General features: G+C 28.8%; 2 protein-coding genes across 4 annotated transcripts; both read left to right on the plus strand.

Annotated features, from left to right (window-relative positions):
- The first annotated feature begins 3,866 nt into the window (after nucleotides 1-3,866).
- Nucleotides 3,867-14,620, plus strand: LOC139995588 (HEAT repeat-containing protein 5B). Of its 2 annotated transcripts, XM_072019196.1 has the most exons (34): nucleotides 3,867-4,171; nucleotides 4,382-4,550; nucleotides 4,666-4,877; nucleotides 4,957-5,104; nucleotides 5,171-5,281; nucleotides 5,353-5,536; nucleotides 5,610-5,770; nucleotides 5,850-6,099; nucleotides 6,189-6,332; nucleotides 6,408-6,658; nucleotides 6,746-6,857; nucleotides 6,955-7,207; nucleotides 7,299-7,408; nucleotides 7,488-7,651; nucleotides 7,864-7,896; nucleotides 8,215-8,289; nucleotides 8,362-8,637; nucleotides 8,722-9,003; nucleotides 9,161-9,350; nucleotides 9,426-9,595; nucleotides 9,684-10,005; nucleotides 10,094-10,360; nucleotides 10,437-10,618; nucleotides 10,694-10,939; nucleotides 11,000-11,219; nucleotides 11,302-11,568; nucleotides 11,645-11,807; nucleotides 11,875-11,990; nucleotides 12,059-12,343; nucleotides 12,406-12,642; nucleotides 12,725-12,876; nucleotides 12,947-13,160; nucleotides 13,413-13,558; nucleotides 13,650-14,620. In XM_072019196.1, exons 2-34 carry the CDS (start codon nucleotides 4,419-4,421, stop codon nucleotides 13,824-13,826), a joined length of 6,252 nt encoding a protein of 2,083 aa, XP_071875297.1. In that variant the 5' UTR covers nucleotides 3,867-4,171; nucleotides 4,382-4,418; the 3' UTR covers nucleotides 13,827-14,620. The 2 variants fall into 2 exon arrangements, with proteins under 2 accessions (XP_071875297.1, XP_071875298.1); XM_072019197.1 differs by lacking the exon at nucleotides 7,864-7,896.
- A 1,281-nt stretch (nucleotides 14,621-15,901) lies between these two features.
- Nucleotides 15,902-18,726, plus strand: LOC139995604 (prostaglandin reductase 1). 2 transcript variants are annotated; one of them, XM_072019216.1, is made up of 4 exons: nucleotides 15,902-16,215; nucleotides 17,526-17,820; nucleotides 17,954-18,230; nucleotides 18,308-18,726. In XM_072019216.1, the coding sequence occupies exons 1-4, from the start codon at nucleotides 16,110-16,112 to the stop codon at nucleotides 18,647-18,649; spliced, it is 1,020 nt and encodes a 339-aa protein (XP_071875317.1). In that variant the 5' UTR covers nucleotides 15,902-16,109; the 3' UTR covers nucleotides 18,650-18,726. The 2 variants fall into 2 exon arrangements, with proteins under 2 accessions (XP_071875317.1, XP_071875318.1); XM_072019217.1 differs by lacking the exon at nucleotides 15,902-16,215 and adding an exon at nucleotides 17,038-17,175.
- Nucleotides 18,727-18,744: the final 18 nt, after the last annotated feature.

Genomic DNA, 18,744 nt, shown 5'->3' on the forward strand with positions numbered 1-18,744 from the left:
AGATCTACGATAAACATATGTATGTGTTTTCGGCATACCATTCGATGACGTATATTACTTTTTACCACTGCATACGTCAAACTTTTTTTAAGATGTCTGATGATGAACCTGTAAAGGTAATATATATATGCACATGTGTTCTGTAAGAATCGCTTTAAAATTTCATGTCGTATAGAAAACGTCTAGTTTTATTCAACGAAATCAGGTTTTGCTGATATGAGGATTAGAAACCGACACTATGATGGAAAAAGTTCGTAAATATTTAATGACGAATGTGAATCAATACGATTTTGGTGAAATATTCCACTTAACTGTCAGACAAAGCATAACTCGCTGGAAAATATCAATACTATTTTGTACACCACTTATTACAATTTATTCGCAATTATGACCCACTTTAGTTCAATTAACGAAATCCAAAATATTCTGGCTACTTATTGCCGTCGATGATTATAATAACACATGTTTTACCGTCTTTAACAGCAAATATAGTTTATCACTGCACTCTCGATCATAAAGCTATCGAGTCTCTTGACAATGTTGCTAGTTATTGCAGTGAACCATAATAATCAGTGTCATCATTTCCTTTTATTTTCTTGGAGTTTCCCGATAACTTTCATAGACCACGAACAACACGAATGCTACTTTCATTTTAATCTTTATACAGTGGCATTGTATGTATGCCGGATTAACGTGTTTTAAAAAATAATTTGTAAGTTAAGCCATGCCTGTAACAGCAATATACAGTGTGTTCCATTTATTTGTAAACGTGTGTAAATATGTAAATATTTCGAAAATTATGTGATACTAAGGAATGTTTGAAACAAATGCTGCACGATGGTAAAGAAGACATGTCATATCGCTATTTATCTTACTGTGCGACGACCTTGAAAATCTCTGTACATGTCACGTTTATGTTTTTAAACGACAATTATATTCTTTTATTACATATTCTTGTAGCAGATATCGAAACGTTCTCAAAGCGCTATTTACTTGTAACTTTCTCATAAACTACTATCGTGATACTAATTCTTAAGAAAGATAAAAAATTGTGTACTTTTTAATAGTAGACGCGTAGGAGGAAAAGCGACTAATTGCTTTAAGGATAGAATTTGGCATACACTCATTTTCTAGAGCCACTATAATGTAGGAAGTCCGACCAAGTAACCACCCCGTTGTTTACAATGGATAACGCTAAGACTCTGACGACACATCGTATTTGAAATTTAATATCTCGATAGTAATTAATACGAAAGATGCAAGTAGGTAGTGTTCTGAAAACGTTTCGATATCGACTGCAAGAATATGAAATAAAAAATATAGCTGCCATTTAAAAATAAAAATCTTCATAGATCTTTTCAAGATCATTGCAAAATAAATATCGGTATGAAATGCTTCCTTTGATATTATATAACGTTCGCTTCAAACATTTTTCCGTATCCGTAAGTTTATTTAGGCATTTCCAGGTATTACATTTCCAGTTAAATTACACACACTATATGATAAAAGGGATAAGTAGTGGCGGGAAAGTTATTTAAATCGTTGCATAAATCGCGATCGATAAAACTGACAAAAACTATTAAACAAGAACTATTCTAGGTTCGTATAACATGATTAGTGATATTGTATGCATTTAGGAGTGAGAGTTTTCTGCTCCATTTCATTCAGTTTCGTAATAAATAATGTAATTGATTTTCGTAATTTCCAAGATTCGGAGCAGACGAGTAGTGTCACAGTCGCCGCAGCAAATTACTGCCGCGTTTACGTATTTAATTTTTGTTGAAGTCTATAAGAGCGTTTTGCATTAATTTCCCGCCTAAGATTTGCATCCCGCGTGAACTGATTCGTATGAATTTATGCTATCCTCAAACGGCAAATTGTCGCGGCGGTGACGCTCATTTTTACCGAATCTAACTCTTTCTGGTTCTCCACATACTGTCGCATCATAATAAGGGGTAATAGCTATTATTAAACTGCAAATGTTTATTGCAATTTGATAGTTTTACGGTAATAAAAGGAATTAAATTTTTATCAAGATTTGTTATTATTATTATTAGAGTACTTTTTAAAAATAATTTATACAGCTTTACATCATATGCGTTTCAAATTTCCCATAAATGCATAAACACTCACAGTTTAATTATTATGTTTGCTCGAGTGTCGAGACACTAGATGAACGCAAAAAAGTAATGTACTGGTGACGTGAAATCCGTTGATATATTACTTACTGATACATGCAACTATGATAATTATGCATCTGTGGTTTAACGATCTTGGGACATTCAAATAAAAATCTAGAGGAGAGACAATCTTTACTCTTTTTTTTTTTTTTTTAGAACCTCTTAGTATCCGGAAAAATATGCAAAAAGTTATAATTAATAAAAAGTTACAGAAGAGAACGCTACCTTCTACGATTTCAAGTACTTCCGTCATTTATATAATAATCGTTTATAAATCTGAGTATTTGCGAACAGTGCATTATGAATTATGGAGACTAATGAAAAAAAATGTAACTTCATCACGATTCATATTTATAAAGTAGCTTACATACATACGTATATTACATATATTAATCCTCAATTATCATGTATCTACGTAGATGTGTGACTAACAGCTTTGTTTCGCAGAATTGACTTTCCTGTTATGAAATTAATTTTAACAAGCGTTTCCAAAGAAAAGATGAATACCTTGTTTACTTCTATACATATTCCCAAAAAGCTCTATGTATAAAAAATCTTACGAATATCCAAAATGAAATATTTTGGTGATATGGGCTTACCGTGGTAGAGAAATAAAGAATCCTTTCCTTTTTTAAATAAAGTAGTTTGACTGGCGAAATGTTCAAAAAATATGTTTATACATTTTTCTGCATAAATTAAAGACAGAAGGAGTGATGTAATTTTTCTCGAATAATTTATCAGCGCTAGGAGACTAAAGAAAAGAAAAAGGTAGTAGTGATACGATCATTAATGTTTATCAATATCAGTGGACGTATCATTAACTGTGAAATTACTCTGACAAAGCATTAATTCAAAACATACATACATAGTATATAGATCGTACATTTCTTTACTGGAGAATATTAATGTTATAATTATCCACGAGATGCATTATGTCGAAGTCATTATGACTGAATGTTGATAATGTTATGTTTGAGTTCTTTTATGAAAAGCCTACATCCCGTGACTTACAAACACAAATTTATAACGCATATACGTGTCCCAATTGATTTAAAAATCAATTTGCAGTTTAAAAACGTCATGCAGTAAATACAAAATTGCATTCAGAAAATATTTAATCAATATGTATACCTTATAGATATGTATGCAACACAAAACTATGTATACATCTGACATTATGATTTGTAATAAAAAGCACTTTTCACAAGTGCGAATTTATTTACGTCAGTATCCTTAAAAATAATTTTCAGCAAATTAAACTTTGTACTACTAGGAATCATATAAAAAAAAAATTATTTTTATTATTAAAAATACATACTACATTTGAATATAGACGTAAAACAGTATGATAAACTGCATGTGACATAAAGTAATATATTAATTTGTTTATAAATTCAATATTAGTTGTATATATAGATTGAGTATGTTATAAATAATAATTAAATAATATATAAGATATCTATATATTGGCTATATAGAAAAAAATTGTTAACATTTTATATTTGTTATAATAAAAAATTTTTTGATAATATGTTTTATAATTATCTTTTTTCAATTTAACATGATTTGTTATTTAATTAATTTTATGATAATCTTTGAAAAAGATAAATAATCAATCTAACATGATGATATACAAACATAATAAAAATACGTCAAGTAAGCAATCTTAATAATTCGTTGTCAATGTTTCTCATCCAGATGATTACGATCTATCCTAACCTAAATCAGGTTAAGATTTGTCAATTACGTGGAAAAATTGTATCTTGCTCTACCCGTTTATATAAATTGTTGAAAGGTGTTAAATACCGAATGACATGCTGTTTATAAAGTGATTTACTTTGCATAGTTTTATTTTTTAATGTGAAACGTAGATAAATACGAATACTAACAGTTTTACGTTGATGAAATGGAGTGATTACAAATATATTATATAAAAAGAAATAGAAAATTATGTTATTTCCTATATACTGGTGATATCGGCAGTATTTCTGGTATTTAATTATATATTTTTATAAAATTTTAGTACTAATATTTATGTATTAATAAATAATCTGTTTGTTTCTAATGCGTGATAAAAATACATATGTATATTTTATGAAAGGGAGATATCAGATTGTTATGATTCTTTAAAATGCATATTTAGTTCTCTAATTAGAAATAATAACAATAAAAGTTTGTTAATAATATATGATTAATTGCAGGAAGAAAGTGGGTAACATTGGAAACTAATTTATTGAAATGATGATGGAGTTGAGTCATAGTTTGACTCTCAATGAGGATGCCCTTAATCAAATCCCAGAAGCTAAGAGGCCAGTTTTTATATTTGAATGGTTACGTTTCTTAGATAAGGTTTTAATAGCTGCACAAAAGGTATTATTGATTTAAATGATATATTTCCTTGTTGCAACGTATTTTTGCCAAGCAATATATATATAATACATTTGTTGTTTTGAACTTTTATTTTATAATAATGTATAACTTTCAGAGTGATATTAAGGGATGTCAGCAAAAGCTAGTAGAACAATTAACCAAACACATGCAAGGAGCTCCTGGGCCTCCTACACGAAGACTTATTGCAAGATGTCTTGCAACTTTATTTAGTGTTGGTGATACATTTTTGCTTTTTGATACTGTTAATAAATGTAATGATATTCTTAGAAATAAAGATGATTCTCCAAGCTTCCTCCCAACAAAATTGTAAGTAAAATTCTTGTATATTTAGTTAGTACTAAATTTTACACATTCTGTAAGTTTTAAAATTTGTTACTGTTTATAGAGCTGCTATATGTTGTGTGGGATGCATGTATGAAAAATTAGGAAGAATGATGGGCAGGTCATATGAAGAAACTGTACAAATATTAATAAAGTCTTTACGTTCTGCAGAGTCACAAACTCGAATAGAAATTATGCATACTCTAGAAAAGGTAATATTTGGTATTATACAGAGATTAAAATTATTTTGAAAATCTTACATATATTTTAATTATTAGGTTTGTGCTGGCATGGGATCTGCAATTACAAATGTTCATAAAGAAATATATAAAGTTTCTAGACATTATCTTACAGATAGGGTAATGGCTGTAAGATGTGCTGCTGCAAAGGTATTTTATTATGCTTTATTTGATATTTTGTAAATATACTGCTTAAAATATATTTAATGCAATATTTACAGTGTTTATTAGAAATGTTAAATCATGCATCATTTTTATATACTACTGAAATAGAAAGTGTTGCTACACTTTGTTTCCGAGCATTTGAAGGTTCAAACTATGAAGTACGATGTGCTGTTGCAAAATTACTTGGTTCATTGGTGGCAATGACTCAGCTTCCAGCTCCAAAAGGAAAAAGTCCTTCAGGTATTTTGAATTTGCACGTTCAAGTATTCATTATGCATTATGCAAGAACTATTAGTTATTATTATTGTTTTAGTTACACAAAATAAAAATTGTAAACAAATTTCACTTGACGAAGTCTTGAATATTTTAATGTCCGGATTTTTAAGAGGTGGAGTAGGTTTTTTGAAGGGTACTGGAGAAATAATAAAAGGAAATTCTAGTGTTAACAGAGAAGTTCGAGTTGGAGTCACACATGTAAGAAAAAATACAAAAGATAACATCTCATATTCATTTTATAAAACAATCTAATTAATTATTCATTGATATTTTACAGGCATATGTTGTATTTGTTCAAATGTTAGGAGGATCATGGCTTGAACGCAATGTTGGCACATTAGTTGCACATGTACTTGATCTTGTAACGAATCCAAAAGCAGCAAGCTCACATGTTGATGCTGTCTATTCTAGAAAATGTGTTAACTTTATATTACATGGTACTGTAGGGAAATTATTAGGAGAAGGGGCTCAAGCTGCTGCATGTAAAGAAATAGCCTACATTATTTTGAAACAGATGAATTCTATTGGTAAAAATAATTTTTTTTAGTTTTTATTGTTATAGTAATTTAATAGAATATACATATGTATTTTTTATCTTTTTATTCTAAATTCTTAGATTTTAGTCCAGAAAACGCAAAGGACTGTAATCAAGAAACATTATTCAGTCAACATCTATTAGTTTGTGCACTGCAAGAAATGGGAAATTTGATCTTAGGATTGGGTACAACAGCTTGTAATTTATTGTCTGATCAATCTTTGAGTATGTATCCTACATATATACGATATATACTTACTAATTTTTTTGATATTTATATTAGTTTGAATGTTTTTCCAGATTTAATTGATACCATTATGGCTGTTTTGATTCATCCATGTCAAGCAGCTAGACTTGCAGCTTCGTGGTGTTTACGTTGCATTTGTGTAGCAGTACCAAGTCAGATAACACCTCTAATTGATCGTTGCGTAGATGGAATAGAAAATATGCGTAGTTCACCAGAAGCAATAGCTGGATATAGTAGTGCATTAGCTGCAGTTCTCGGTAGCGTTCGTTTATCGCCACTTGGAGTTCCACATACAAAAGGAAAAGTAATTATTTTTAAACAACATTTATGTCTCCTCATGTGATTTTATGATGGCATAGAATTTTGTAAAACAAAAATAATTTCATTTTAGATTATATTTAATACTGCAGAAGAACTTTTGAGAAGCGCAAGTCAAAACAGTCGTTTATCGTTAAACAGAACACATGCTGGATGGCTTCTAATTGGAGCTATAATGACTCTTGGTATAGTACACTTAAATCAATGTGTTGTAGAACAATTAAATAGTAAATGTATTCGCATCCTTAAAATATTATATCTAATAAGAAACCATGGGTTTAGGAACGGCGGTGGTAAAAGGGTTATTACCTAGAATGTTGTTATTATGGAGAAATTCTTTTCCTCGTTCAAATAAAGAACTCGAAAGCGAAAAGGCTAGAGGTGATGCTTTTACATGGCAAGTGACTTTAGAAGGTCGAGCTGGTGCATTATCTGCGATGCATAGTTTCTTGTTACATTGCCCCGAACTTTTAAACGACGATATTACAAGACGGCTTCTAACACCAATTGAATCTGCATTGGCAATGTTAACAAAGTATGTTATATTTATATATATTTCTGAATATTTCTAGTCGTTGCTTCTAAAATATTCTTAGTTTAATGTTATATCCAAAATAACATTTCAGTTTATCACCTGTATTGAAAAATTACGGTCAGCAATTAAAGGCTCCAGCTGCTATGGTTCGTTTGCGTTTATATGAGACACTATTATTATTACCACCTCAAACTTTTGAAGGTAATGATAAATACTTGTAATTATAAAAATTATGTGGAGGTACTGCTTAAAGAAACGAATAATTGCAAATATTAAACAGGTTCTTATACACATCTCTTAAGGATGTTGGTATCAGAGTTTACATTAACTGAAAATCCTGGAAATACTACAACTTCATTATTGCGTGCAGTTTGTCATGCCAATGATTCTGTAATCCTTGGTACATGGTTACAAGAAACTGATCATCGTACAATTGAAGATCAAGTATGTGTTTTAAAATACTACTTTATAACAGTGTTCTACATACATTTTTCATGTGCTCTATGTGTAGATGCTGTTAACATATCTTTCATATACCATTATTAACTTTTATTAATGTAGAAATTTAATGTAACAACTAAGCGGTCAAACTATAAGGAAACTTAACATATGTAATATTAATTGAAATTAACATTCATATTTCCACTCATATCCAGATGGAACCAAACAGAAGGGCAGATTTGGAACATGTGAGTAATGTTCTATGAAGCCTTTCATTATCTGCTGTTCATCTGCACAATTTTCTTTTTACACTTTTTTTATTTCTTATGAATATTATAAATTAATTTATAAAATAATGATAAATATTAAGATTGGTAGTCTCAATTTATACTTTGTTTTAAAAACTGTTAATTGTAATTAATTTCACATTCATGGGTTCTATTAAGATAAATGTGTTACACTTGTTTTTATTTTTTACTTTGTATTGTTCATACTATTGATAGTAAAAACAATAAAAGATAAAAATGGGATTTACTCAATCTACATATATATTGTATTTGTTTCAGCTGCAACCAAATAGCGCTGCAGGGTCTGGAGCTTTGGAACACAATCCATGTTGTCTTTATAGACCTGTACCACAAGTAATGTTTTTTAGATCTTATTAAAAATATAGATTTTCTGTAATGATTTTAATTCCATTGTTACTGTTTTAGGACGATATAATTCCTGGACCTTTACCTTTGGGAGTTGCAGTCATTGATCTCTCTGTATCCCTGTTCGGTCAGATCTTCCCACGTGTAGCAAATAAGCATAGATTGCAGATGTTAGATCATTTCAGTGAATGTATAAAACATACAAAATCTGGTAGACAAGAAGCAATACAGATGAACGTTTTTACGGCTGTGCTAAGCGGATTAAAGGGACTGAATGAAGCAAAAACTGGCTTTGGTCAAGAAGATGTTAAGAAATCTGCGACTAATCTCATTATTGTAAACATTGTCTTATAATAACATTACATTATATTTTCATTTTATTTGTTACAGAGAACTTAATTGATGTTGTTTATATTATAGAGTGCTTTGGTAAGTAGTAATTCAATACTAAGATGGGCAGCTGGAGAAGCTGTTGGAAGAATGGCTCAAGTTATTTCTGATCCCAAATTTACGGCGGAATTAGCACAAACAAGTTTTGACCGCTTAAAATCTGCTCGCGATGTTGCTAGTAGAACTGGTCATTCTTTAGCGTTAGGGTGTCTTCATAAATACGTGGGTGGGATGGGATCTAGTCAACATCTGAATACAAGTGTCAGTATTTTACTTGCACTTGCTCAAGATAATTCATCTCCAGTAGTACAAGTGAGTTTATATTGATATATGTATAGCTAGTTTTAGTTAGGTACTCTTTAGGCTACTCTTACATAGTCTTTTATGTATAGTTAGGCACTAATTAAAATATATAGTTAGTTTCAGTTAGGCACTAGTTAAAAAAATTTTATTTTATCCTTTTATTCAGGTATGGGCATTGCATGCTCTTGCACTTATAGCTGATTCTGGTGGACCAATGTTTCGAGGCTATGTTGAACCTACATTATCTTTAGCATTGACTCTTCTTCTTAATGTTCCTCATTCTTATATTGATGTACATCAGTGTATAGGAAAAGTATTATCAGCTCTTATCACAACAATAGGACCAGAATTACAAGGTCCATAGCTTTTACTGTACCTCAATTACAAAAGTTTAAATACACATAATGTATATTGATTGTTTGTATGTTTAGGTAATACATCAACGATTTGTATGGCACGTTCATCGTTTTTGTGTGCTTGTGCAATTATGCAAGATCATCAAGACCCTCTTGTACAGGCAGAAGCTACAGGATGTCTTCAGCAACTACATTTATTTGCACCAAGACATGTTAACTTATCTTCTCTGGTTCCTACACTATGTGTAAGGTTTACACTACATTTATATTTCATTTGTCCCATATAAGTGATATAAAAACCTTTTTTTATATTGAAATTTATTTTATTTATAGCGAACTTTATCAAGCAATCATTTGCTTCTACGTAAAGCTGCAATCTCTTGCCTTCGACAATTGGCTCAACGCGAAGCGAAAGAAGTCTGCGAACATGCAATGACATTAGCTAACGAAAGTCGAGATACCAATATAGTAGAAGGTCTTGTTATAACAGAAACTGGTCTACCGGGGGTCTTGTTTAGTATGTTAGACACAGAAACTGATAGCAAATTAATTAAAGACATTCATGACACGCTAACGAGTATGCTGCAAATTTTAGCAGCAGATCATTTATCTCAATGGTTGTCCTTATGTAAAGATGTTCTTACAATAGCTTCAGGTATTATAATATACTGTAATATGTCAACAAAGATAACCATTGCTAAATTGAATAAGATTAATAAGATATTCATGTTCATGACGTATAGAAACATGTAATAATGAAGAAGGAAATACTATTGACGTCGAAGATAGTACTACGGATACTGATAATGCAGATACAGAAGGAGATGATGATCAAGCTGAATTTCATGCAGACGAATCTACAAAACAACGGCCAACTATTACACCAAGGTGGCCAACTAGAGTATTTGCAGCACAGTGTGTTAGAAAAATTGTCGCTGCTTGTGTGAATAATAAACAAGCGCACTTTGATCTTACCTTAGCGAAAGAGATGCAAACATCTAAGGGAAAAAGTATTAATTTTTCAAATTGTAATATTTTTAAATATAACTACCAACTTATAACTTTACTAATATTTCCTAATTACAGGCGACTTTCTAGTATTACATCTTTCCGATTTAGTACGGATGGCATTTATGGCCGCGACAAGTGATTGTGACCCTCTTCGGCTTGAAGGATTGAAAACGTTACAAGAAATCATAGATAAATTTGCCAAAGTTCCTGAACCAGAATTTCCTGGACATTTGTTACTTGAACAGTTCCAAGCACAAGTAATTAATTATAAATATAGAATTTTGAAGTATATTTTATAAATATATCACATCATTATTTAATAATTATCACAGGTTGGAGCTGCGTTGAGACCTGCATTTTCAGCAGAAACAGCATCGCATGTTACAGCTGCAGCATGCGAGGCATGTAGTGCTTGGATTGGAAGCGGAGTTGCTAGAGATCTCAATGATCTTCGTAGAGTACATCAGCTACTAGTATCTTCTCTAGAAAAATTAAGGGAAGGACATACACGACCACAACTTTATAACGAAAGTTTGTTAACACTTGAAAGATTAGCGATTTTGAAAGCTTGGGCAGAGGTAAGAAACAAATTATAATACTATCCTTTCTTTCTTTATACTTATTACTTTCTTCATCAGGTGTATGTAGTTGCTATGGTAAAAGATGGTTCTGCATTAAACAGTAAAGACACATTCAGTCAAAATTCGAATCAAATTGATGATGGTAATTGTGAAGATTTTGGGAATTTTGAATTTCAAACTGAAAGTTTACTAAGCTTAGTGCAACCAGAGTTATTAAGTTTAAGTCAATATTGGCTAGCTGCCTTGAGAGATCACGCATTACTTTCCTTACCTCCAGGTATAAATAGTTTGTATACTGTATATAATTTTTTAAATTATTTATACAAAATACTTATAACAATAAGTCAATATTTTATTAGAATTTTCCAGCCAATTACCTCATGATGGTGGAGCTTTTTACACAACAGATACAATGGAATCTGCTCGACCTCATTATGCTGAATCATGGGCACCAATTTTACATGCTGCAACACTTTGGCTTAATGCAAAAGGATTTGGATTAGAAGAGAGTAAAAATGAAGTGGAAGCATCAAACGCAACTAATAATAATAATAATAACAATAATAATAACAGTGATGTCTCTACTAATAATACTACAAATGTTGAACGTTTCCATTTATTATTTGGTAAAAATCCTTCGATAATATTAAATTAAACATTATATCTTATTTTTTAGATAGTTATATTTATTAATTATTTTAGGTATATGTATGGAAGCATTATGCAGCCCTCGTGCTTCGGAGTCTACTCAAAATACAGAAACATGTTTAAATGCATTGTACACTTTATTAGATTCTATTTGGGCTCGTAAAGTTTTAATTACGGACCGTTCATTACCGATTGAATTATGTAATGTTCTTCACAGGCAAGTCCCTTATTTATATAAATATAAATATACATATTATGATATCTTACTGTATATTTTATTGTAGAATGCTTTTAACAAGAGAAAGTTTCGTAATACAAATGATAGTAATGGAAGTTTTGAAACAAATAATGAAAGCAGCACAGGAAGATTTGACAGAGAGAAAGAAATCTAAATTGGAAGGTAAAAAGATTTTGTCTTACATATTCAGGAAAATTGAATATACAAATGTGTATATTATTTTATAACAGAAATAGCATCAGCACATGAAGAAAGCAATGAAACTCAACATGTAGATTTACTAGGGGAAGGAGAAGAAAGTGGTGAACTTAATCCTGGAAAGTCATTGGTATTTGCTATTCTAGAAGTGTGTTTGTGTCTTTTAGTCCGACAAATCCCAGCACTAAATCCTAATCCTGATGGAACAACAGCGATTTTATCCCAAAGGGGATATATGCCATCTGAAGAAAGTGGGAAACTCATAGCTGCTGCTCTTAATATAATGGAGTCTCTTCCTACTCTTTGTTCTCCTCAAGGTAAATATATGCTTTTAAACAAAGTAAATATTTATTTTTAACACATAGTCTTTTAATATTAGGAGCTGTAGCAATTTTACCAACACTCCTGTATTTATCAACTGGAGTGATTAGAGAAACTGCAGTGCGTACGGACAGTGAATGCAATAAAACAACATCAGATACACCAGTTCATGCAGCTTTACATTGTATAAAAAGTCTTACCACAAATAAATATGCAAAAGATCATAGAAGTCAGGAACAATGGACAAGTCTTTTACAAAGTGCTCTTGCCAAAATCATTGATCTGGCAAAAACCGGTATTTGAACTTAAAATCACATAAAATTTGTTTTGATACTAAAACATATTTAGCTAATAAATTTTTTAAAATATATTTGTAGGAAATGATGAAACGAAAATGGATGAAGTGGCGATGATGTTAGGTATTGCGGTATTTGTTCTTCATGCATCGTCTGAAGTTGTGAGTGCACCGAATTTACAATTTCCGTGTATAAATCATTTTAGACACGCTTTCCAGTCAGAAAACATAATGGTAATAATGTTTCAATATTATGTTATACACTGTTTATAATTTGAGATATTTACCCTTTGAAATTTTATAGGTCAAATTAAAATGCGTTCAAACGTTGAGAACGATATTTTTACATCCAGATCGTGTAATAAGCACTCCTTATATTCATGCATTAGCTCCAAGATTAGTAGAATATCTATACAGTGACAAGAGTAAACAGATTACAACTGATTTAGAATTATCTTTCACTTTGGAATGTATTAGCACAGTTGAAGCTCTTATAGGACTTGCCGATCTTTCACATCGTACGTATTAATCTGTATTATTTGTATTTTATTTATTACATATCATTTACAATAGTATATCAATATTAGAGTAGTGTTATGACAAAAAGTATGTTACATGCTATTCAGGAGACCTTTTACAAGGTTTGTAAAAAGAGAGTAATATATTTACTTTGTATTTTATATGATAAAATGCAGTTTATTTGATTAATTGTAAATTATTTGTAAATTGTAAATTTGTTATAATCTTAACATATTTTTGTAATTAATTAGGCATACAGATGTTGACTTTACTTGTGCCAATCCTAATTAATTATTTATTGGAGGGAGATCAACTACAACATGCTTCCAAATATCAATTAAGTCTTCATCAACAAAGTTTTCAATGGCTTAATAAGATAGGACCAAAATATCCTCAGGTACTTAGTTCATGTTCTTTAAATAAATTTATCTTTAAATACAAAATAAACACAAATTACTAGTATCTAAGTATTCAATGTTTTATTTTAGGAATTTAAGATGTTAATGTCTCAATCTACAGAACTAAAAACTAAATTAGAAAATGCAGTGAGATCCACTCACCAACAAGCACAAAGACATACTAGACCAGTAGATCTTGTAAAGCCACAGATAAAAATTTCTACACCATCCATCAAACTCAAAACAGATTTCTCAAATTTTAATTGAAACTTTCTATAATCGCATTTGACATGTTGTATATTTATTAGGAAAAGAAATGTAGTTTATTTATTATAATTAAAACTTTTATAGCTTTAACAATTAAATATATGTTACAGGAACAATACAAACAAAATCTAGGTTTTTATTTTTTAAACAAACATTATACTTTTATAACATGAAGAGTAAAAAATAAGATAATGTAAAAAATAGGACATAATAGTGTTTCTAAATAATATACAACATGTTAAAAATAGTGCATCTAATCCTACTAATGAATAATAATATATCATCATTGTATTAGTTTATTAGTTAAATTCCATGCGTGATGTGTGGAACAGATATAAGATATAACTTGATATTATGTGTAAGATAAAATATTTTAATTATGAAATTTCCATAAAAATTTCATTAATATAAGTACTTGTTTCATAGTACTTATTCCTTAGCACTTAGTATTATTTAAAATAAAATAATGATTTGATTTAAATATTAAAACATTTAAGAAGATAACATTGGCATAATTATGCAATATATAAGTTCAAAAACTCTTTTTTTTCATCGTACGGATTTATGTTCCTTAAATAAAAAAAATTATTGCTTTCGCCTCTTTCAGTAAGTTTTATATATAAAAAATTTAACGTAATTTTGAAAATGTATATTAAAATTGTACAATTATATTTATTTAAAAATGTAAATTGTATTTTGTAGAAAATTTTAATAATTCTCTTAATTTTATTTATATCTTTATAAAAAATTGAGATAGTAGGGATTACATCAAGGCACAATAAAAATTATGTAAAGTAGTAGAAAAGTGTAAGTATTTTATATTCCATAACTGGAACAATAAATTTTCATAAATTATTTTTCATACAGTTAATTTTCATATCATATAAAACTATAATATTTTGTATCATTAAGTAAAGTTTATTTAAAAAGTATTTTATATTTTTTTAAGTATAATTTTGATACCTTAAAATTTGTAAAGATTATTTACAATAATATTTTACAAACTTTAATTTTATACAGTGATACATAATAACAAATATAACAAATAGTTCAATTTTTTAAATGAGTAGTATAATTTTCATTGTCTAATAATCTGTAGTATTAAATAAATTAATTACATAACAAAGAGCAACGTTATATGTGTTATGAAATAATATAATTTATACAAAATTATGCTAATGAAATACAAAAATATTAGAATAAAATATAATCATTATATAAATGTAATATGAAATACTCCTTTATAGCATAAATTAGGTAATAAAATATGAAAAATATGTTATATTATTATCAATTATTATTACTATTATCGTAATATTAACTTTAATATCCGTTAAAATAGTCAGATAGAAATGTATTAGATATGATATCAGAAGTTATCAAATATAAGCAAACAGACAAACTTAAAAATACATTAAAAAATCCTATATTGCTTTATTATACTATACTATACTATACTATACTATACTATACTATAGTATACTATACTATAATAAAAATTTTAAACATACAAACTACTTACTTAATAAAAGACATATGTTGAAATTGAAATAATATTTATGTTCATTTAAATGTCTATTTTTCTATATTACTTGTATGTATATGTGTATACTTATCACACTAAATTTTGACGTAAATTTTACAAATATTATGCTCATTTTGTTTCTAAAACCAATTATAACTTATATTGAAATTTTATTTGTAATGAAATATTCAATAGAACATTATGCATTTGACATGTATTATAGTAATAATAAAATGTATTGTTATTGTATTAGATGTTAGATAATACAAAGTATTAAATTAAAATTTGATCCTTTACAAATATATACATATGTAAGTTATAAAAATAAAATATTAATTGTGTACAGTTATATCTTACATTAATTTCTGATATAATTTCGATATTTTTAAACTTACTATAAACCTTCATTAATTATGTAATTAATAAAGTTCGATTTAGTATCTTTAATAAGTTAAACTTGTTGTTGCAAAAATATCAAATAAATTAAAAAATCCTGTTATTTCATCAAGTCGTATAATTACTTATCGCGTAGAAATAGAGGGGAGTTCCAGAAGAAAATAATCATCGCGATGAGAATAGTCTGTTAGTCAGTTCACATAAAGTGATCTGTCGATTATATACCATTTATTTCATTGATTTAGGTAGTTTATGTTCTAGTGGTTATTTTAACGACTACAATTCCAAACAATATTGTGCAAATTATCAAGTTAAAACTATTGCGAAGTTATTATTCTACTGCCTGTAAATATTTATGAAAAATGGTAAAGACAAGAAGATTTATTGTAGCAAAACATTTTCAAAAGAATCCAGAGCCATCAGATTTGCAATTGATCGAAGAAGAATTACCTTCTCTTCATAATGGAGGTAAGGATTTTAATAATAGAGTTGTATATATATCGATTAAACAAATGCAAGTAGATGTCACATGATTTGTCATTAATCAATATTTGACATTGATAACTATGTATTTTTTAAAATAGAAATCTAGTTATATTGATATTCTTACTCATTATACTCATAAATTCATTATATTCATAGATCCACTATATTCATTGTTTATGATTACATTTTTTTTCCCTTTAACATTGTGCAACAACTTCAATATCAAATGATATAAGATGTAATTATGTATTTATTTAACCCGTGACTCGTGACTTAGCTCAACGGACGTCACGATTAATACGCGGCATATTTATAAAATATTGTAGACATAATACCCATTATCTTGTCCTAAAATAGAAAATTACAGAATATTGTGCTCAGATATGATTTTTTAATACACATTTTTTTAATGATTAAAATGGAAGATATAAAACATCACTCAAAAATAAAAACAAAAACATACAAAATATACTCATTACTTTGAATTTATAGAAAAAAATTGAAGAAGATTATATCTAGAAATATTCGTTTATTATTGATATGATTTTTAATATATATACATTTCGTTGATATAATAGAAAACGGAAAATATTATAAAACATTATTCAAAAATAAAAAAAGAACACAATAAAAATTTATCTATGAATTTTAAAAATAGTACAGATAAATATTTTTTATATAAGATAAGAAAAACTGTAGTGAAACTTGAAAAAAAGTTTTAGAAAATAACGTTGCATTGACAGGATGAAATTACACAACTTATATAAAAAATACATGCATTGTACATGTTTCCAACGTCTACGTTTTATATTGAATAATTTAGCAATCTATAAATGTCATAAATAGAAAAAAGTGTCATGCAGTAATGGATGTTTTAGCTTCTAAATGACATCATCATTCAATATACTTTATTCTTACGAGGAGAATATTTTTAACGTGTTTGTACGTATTTCGCAGCTATCGCGATTTCGTAGGGTCAAATGAGACAATTATGATATCGTTATCAACCTACAAACAATATCCCTTGTCATATTATTGCATGACAAATTTAAAATAAATCTTGTATTAGATGATTTAATATCTTTAACATTATGATTATCATACTATTAATAAGTACTAGTGACATTAAAAAAATAAAAAATAATAAGAAATAAAAATATATTTTGTTTATATTTAGTATTTAATGATATTGTTAAAAAATTAAATATTGAAATGATTGTAATGTTGTGGAATAAATACATATATACATATAATGTCCTAAAAGCTGAATAACATATGATTTATATTTTCAGAGTACCTTGTCGAAGCAGAATATCTCTCTGTGGATCCTTACATGCGAGTTTATATTCAGAGATATCCAGTGGGTGTAACAATGATTGGTGCACAAATAGCTAAAATTATTGAATCAAAGAATCCAGATTTCCCAGTAGGAAGAAGAATTGTTGGTTATTTGGGATGGAGAACACATACCATTATAAATCCACATTGTTCATCTGAATATGAACTCTTAAGTCAAAAACCAACACTGGTACCTGATATTAGAGATCTATCACCATCACTGTATCTAGGAATTTTAGGAATGCCAGGGTAATAATTACTATATCAAATGTGTATTTTGTAATCTGATCTGTTTTTATATAATTTTTTATAAATTTGATCACTATGATATATTTATCCGTTCTAAACAATTTATTCAAAAGTTTCATATTCTCTATGTCAGTGCCACAGCATATTTTGGTCTTATAGAAATTTGTAAGCCAAAACAAGGCGAAGTTCTTGTTGTGAGTGGAGCAGCAGGAGCTGTTGGTTCCCATGTTGGTCAAATAGGAAAACATGTTTTTGGACTTACTGTCATTGGTATTGCTGGTTCAGATGAGAAGTGTAAATGGCTTGTAGAGGAACTCGGTTTTGATCATGCTATTAATTACAAAAAAGGAGATGTTGAAGTTTCTTTAAGGAAAGCTGTGCCAAAAGGAATCGACTGCTATTTTGATAATGTACAGTTATCTAGTATTATAAAATAATATCAAAATTTTGTCACAACATATTTATTATGGTTATGTTATAACAACAGGTGGGAGGAGATATTTCTAGTATTGTTATATACCAAATGAAACCCTTTGGTCGCGTAGCTGTATGTGGATCTATATCTTCGTACAACGCAGATTCATCATCGCTACCAAAATCGACGATTCTTCAACCGTCGTTTGTGTTTAATCAATTAAGGATGGAAGGTTTCGTAGTGACTCGTTGGAATAATCGTTTATCAGAAGCCACACAAAAGAATCTTCAATGGATACACGAAGGGAAGCTTCGCTGTCGTGAAACAATTACAAAAGGTTTTGATAACATGTTTGATGCATTTGTTGGCATGTTACAAGGAAAAAACGTTGGCAAAGCTGTTGTTCAAGTTTGAAGACATATAAAAGAATATTGTAATTTGTTTAAAACTACTTGTATACCTCTATAAAATACATATATTTTTTGTCTTAATTTCATCATTTTGATTAT

This window comes from Bombus fervidus, chromosome 16 (assembly GCF_041682495.2).
Source record: "Bombus fervidus isolate BK054 chromosome 16, iyBomFerv1, whole genome shotgun sequence".
NCBI classification, from domain to species: domain Eukaryota; kingdom Metazoa; phylum Arthropoda; class Insecta; order Hymenoptera; family Apidae; genus Bombus; species Bombus fervidus.

Excerpts from the sequence above, each read along its gene's own strand:
- LOC139995588 (XM_072019196.1), top strand. The coding sequence starts at position 4,419 with ATGATGATGGAGTTGAGTCATAGTTTGACTCTCAATGAGGATGCCCTT. Across the intron at positions 10,361-10,436 it reads GCAAACATCTAAGGGAAAAA|GCGACTTTCTAGTATTACAT; the intron begins GTATTAATTTTT and ends TCCTAATTACAG. Across the intron at positions 12,643-12,724 it reads CATTGATCTGGCAAAAACCG|GAAATGATGAAACGAAAATG; the intron begins GTATTTGAACTT and ends ATATATTTGTAG.
- LOC139995604 (XM_072019216.1), top strand. The coding sequence starts at position 16,110 with ATGGTAAAGACAAGAAGATTTATTGTAGCAAAACATTTTCAAAAGAAT. Across the intron at positions 16,216-17,525 it reads ACCTTCTCTTCATAATGGAG|AGTACCTTGTCGAAGCAGAA; the intron begins GTAAGGATTTTA and ends TTATATTTTCAG. Across the intron at positions 18,231-18,307 it reads TCGACTGCTATTTTGATAAT|GTGGGAGGAGATATTTCTAG; the intron begins GTACAGTTATCT and ends TTATAACAACAG.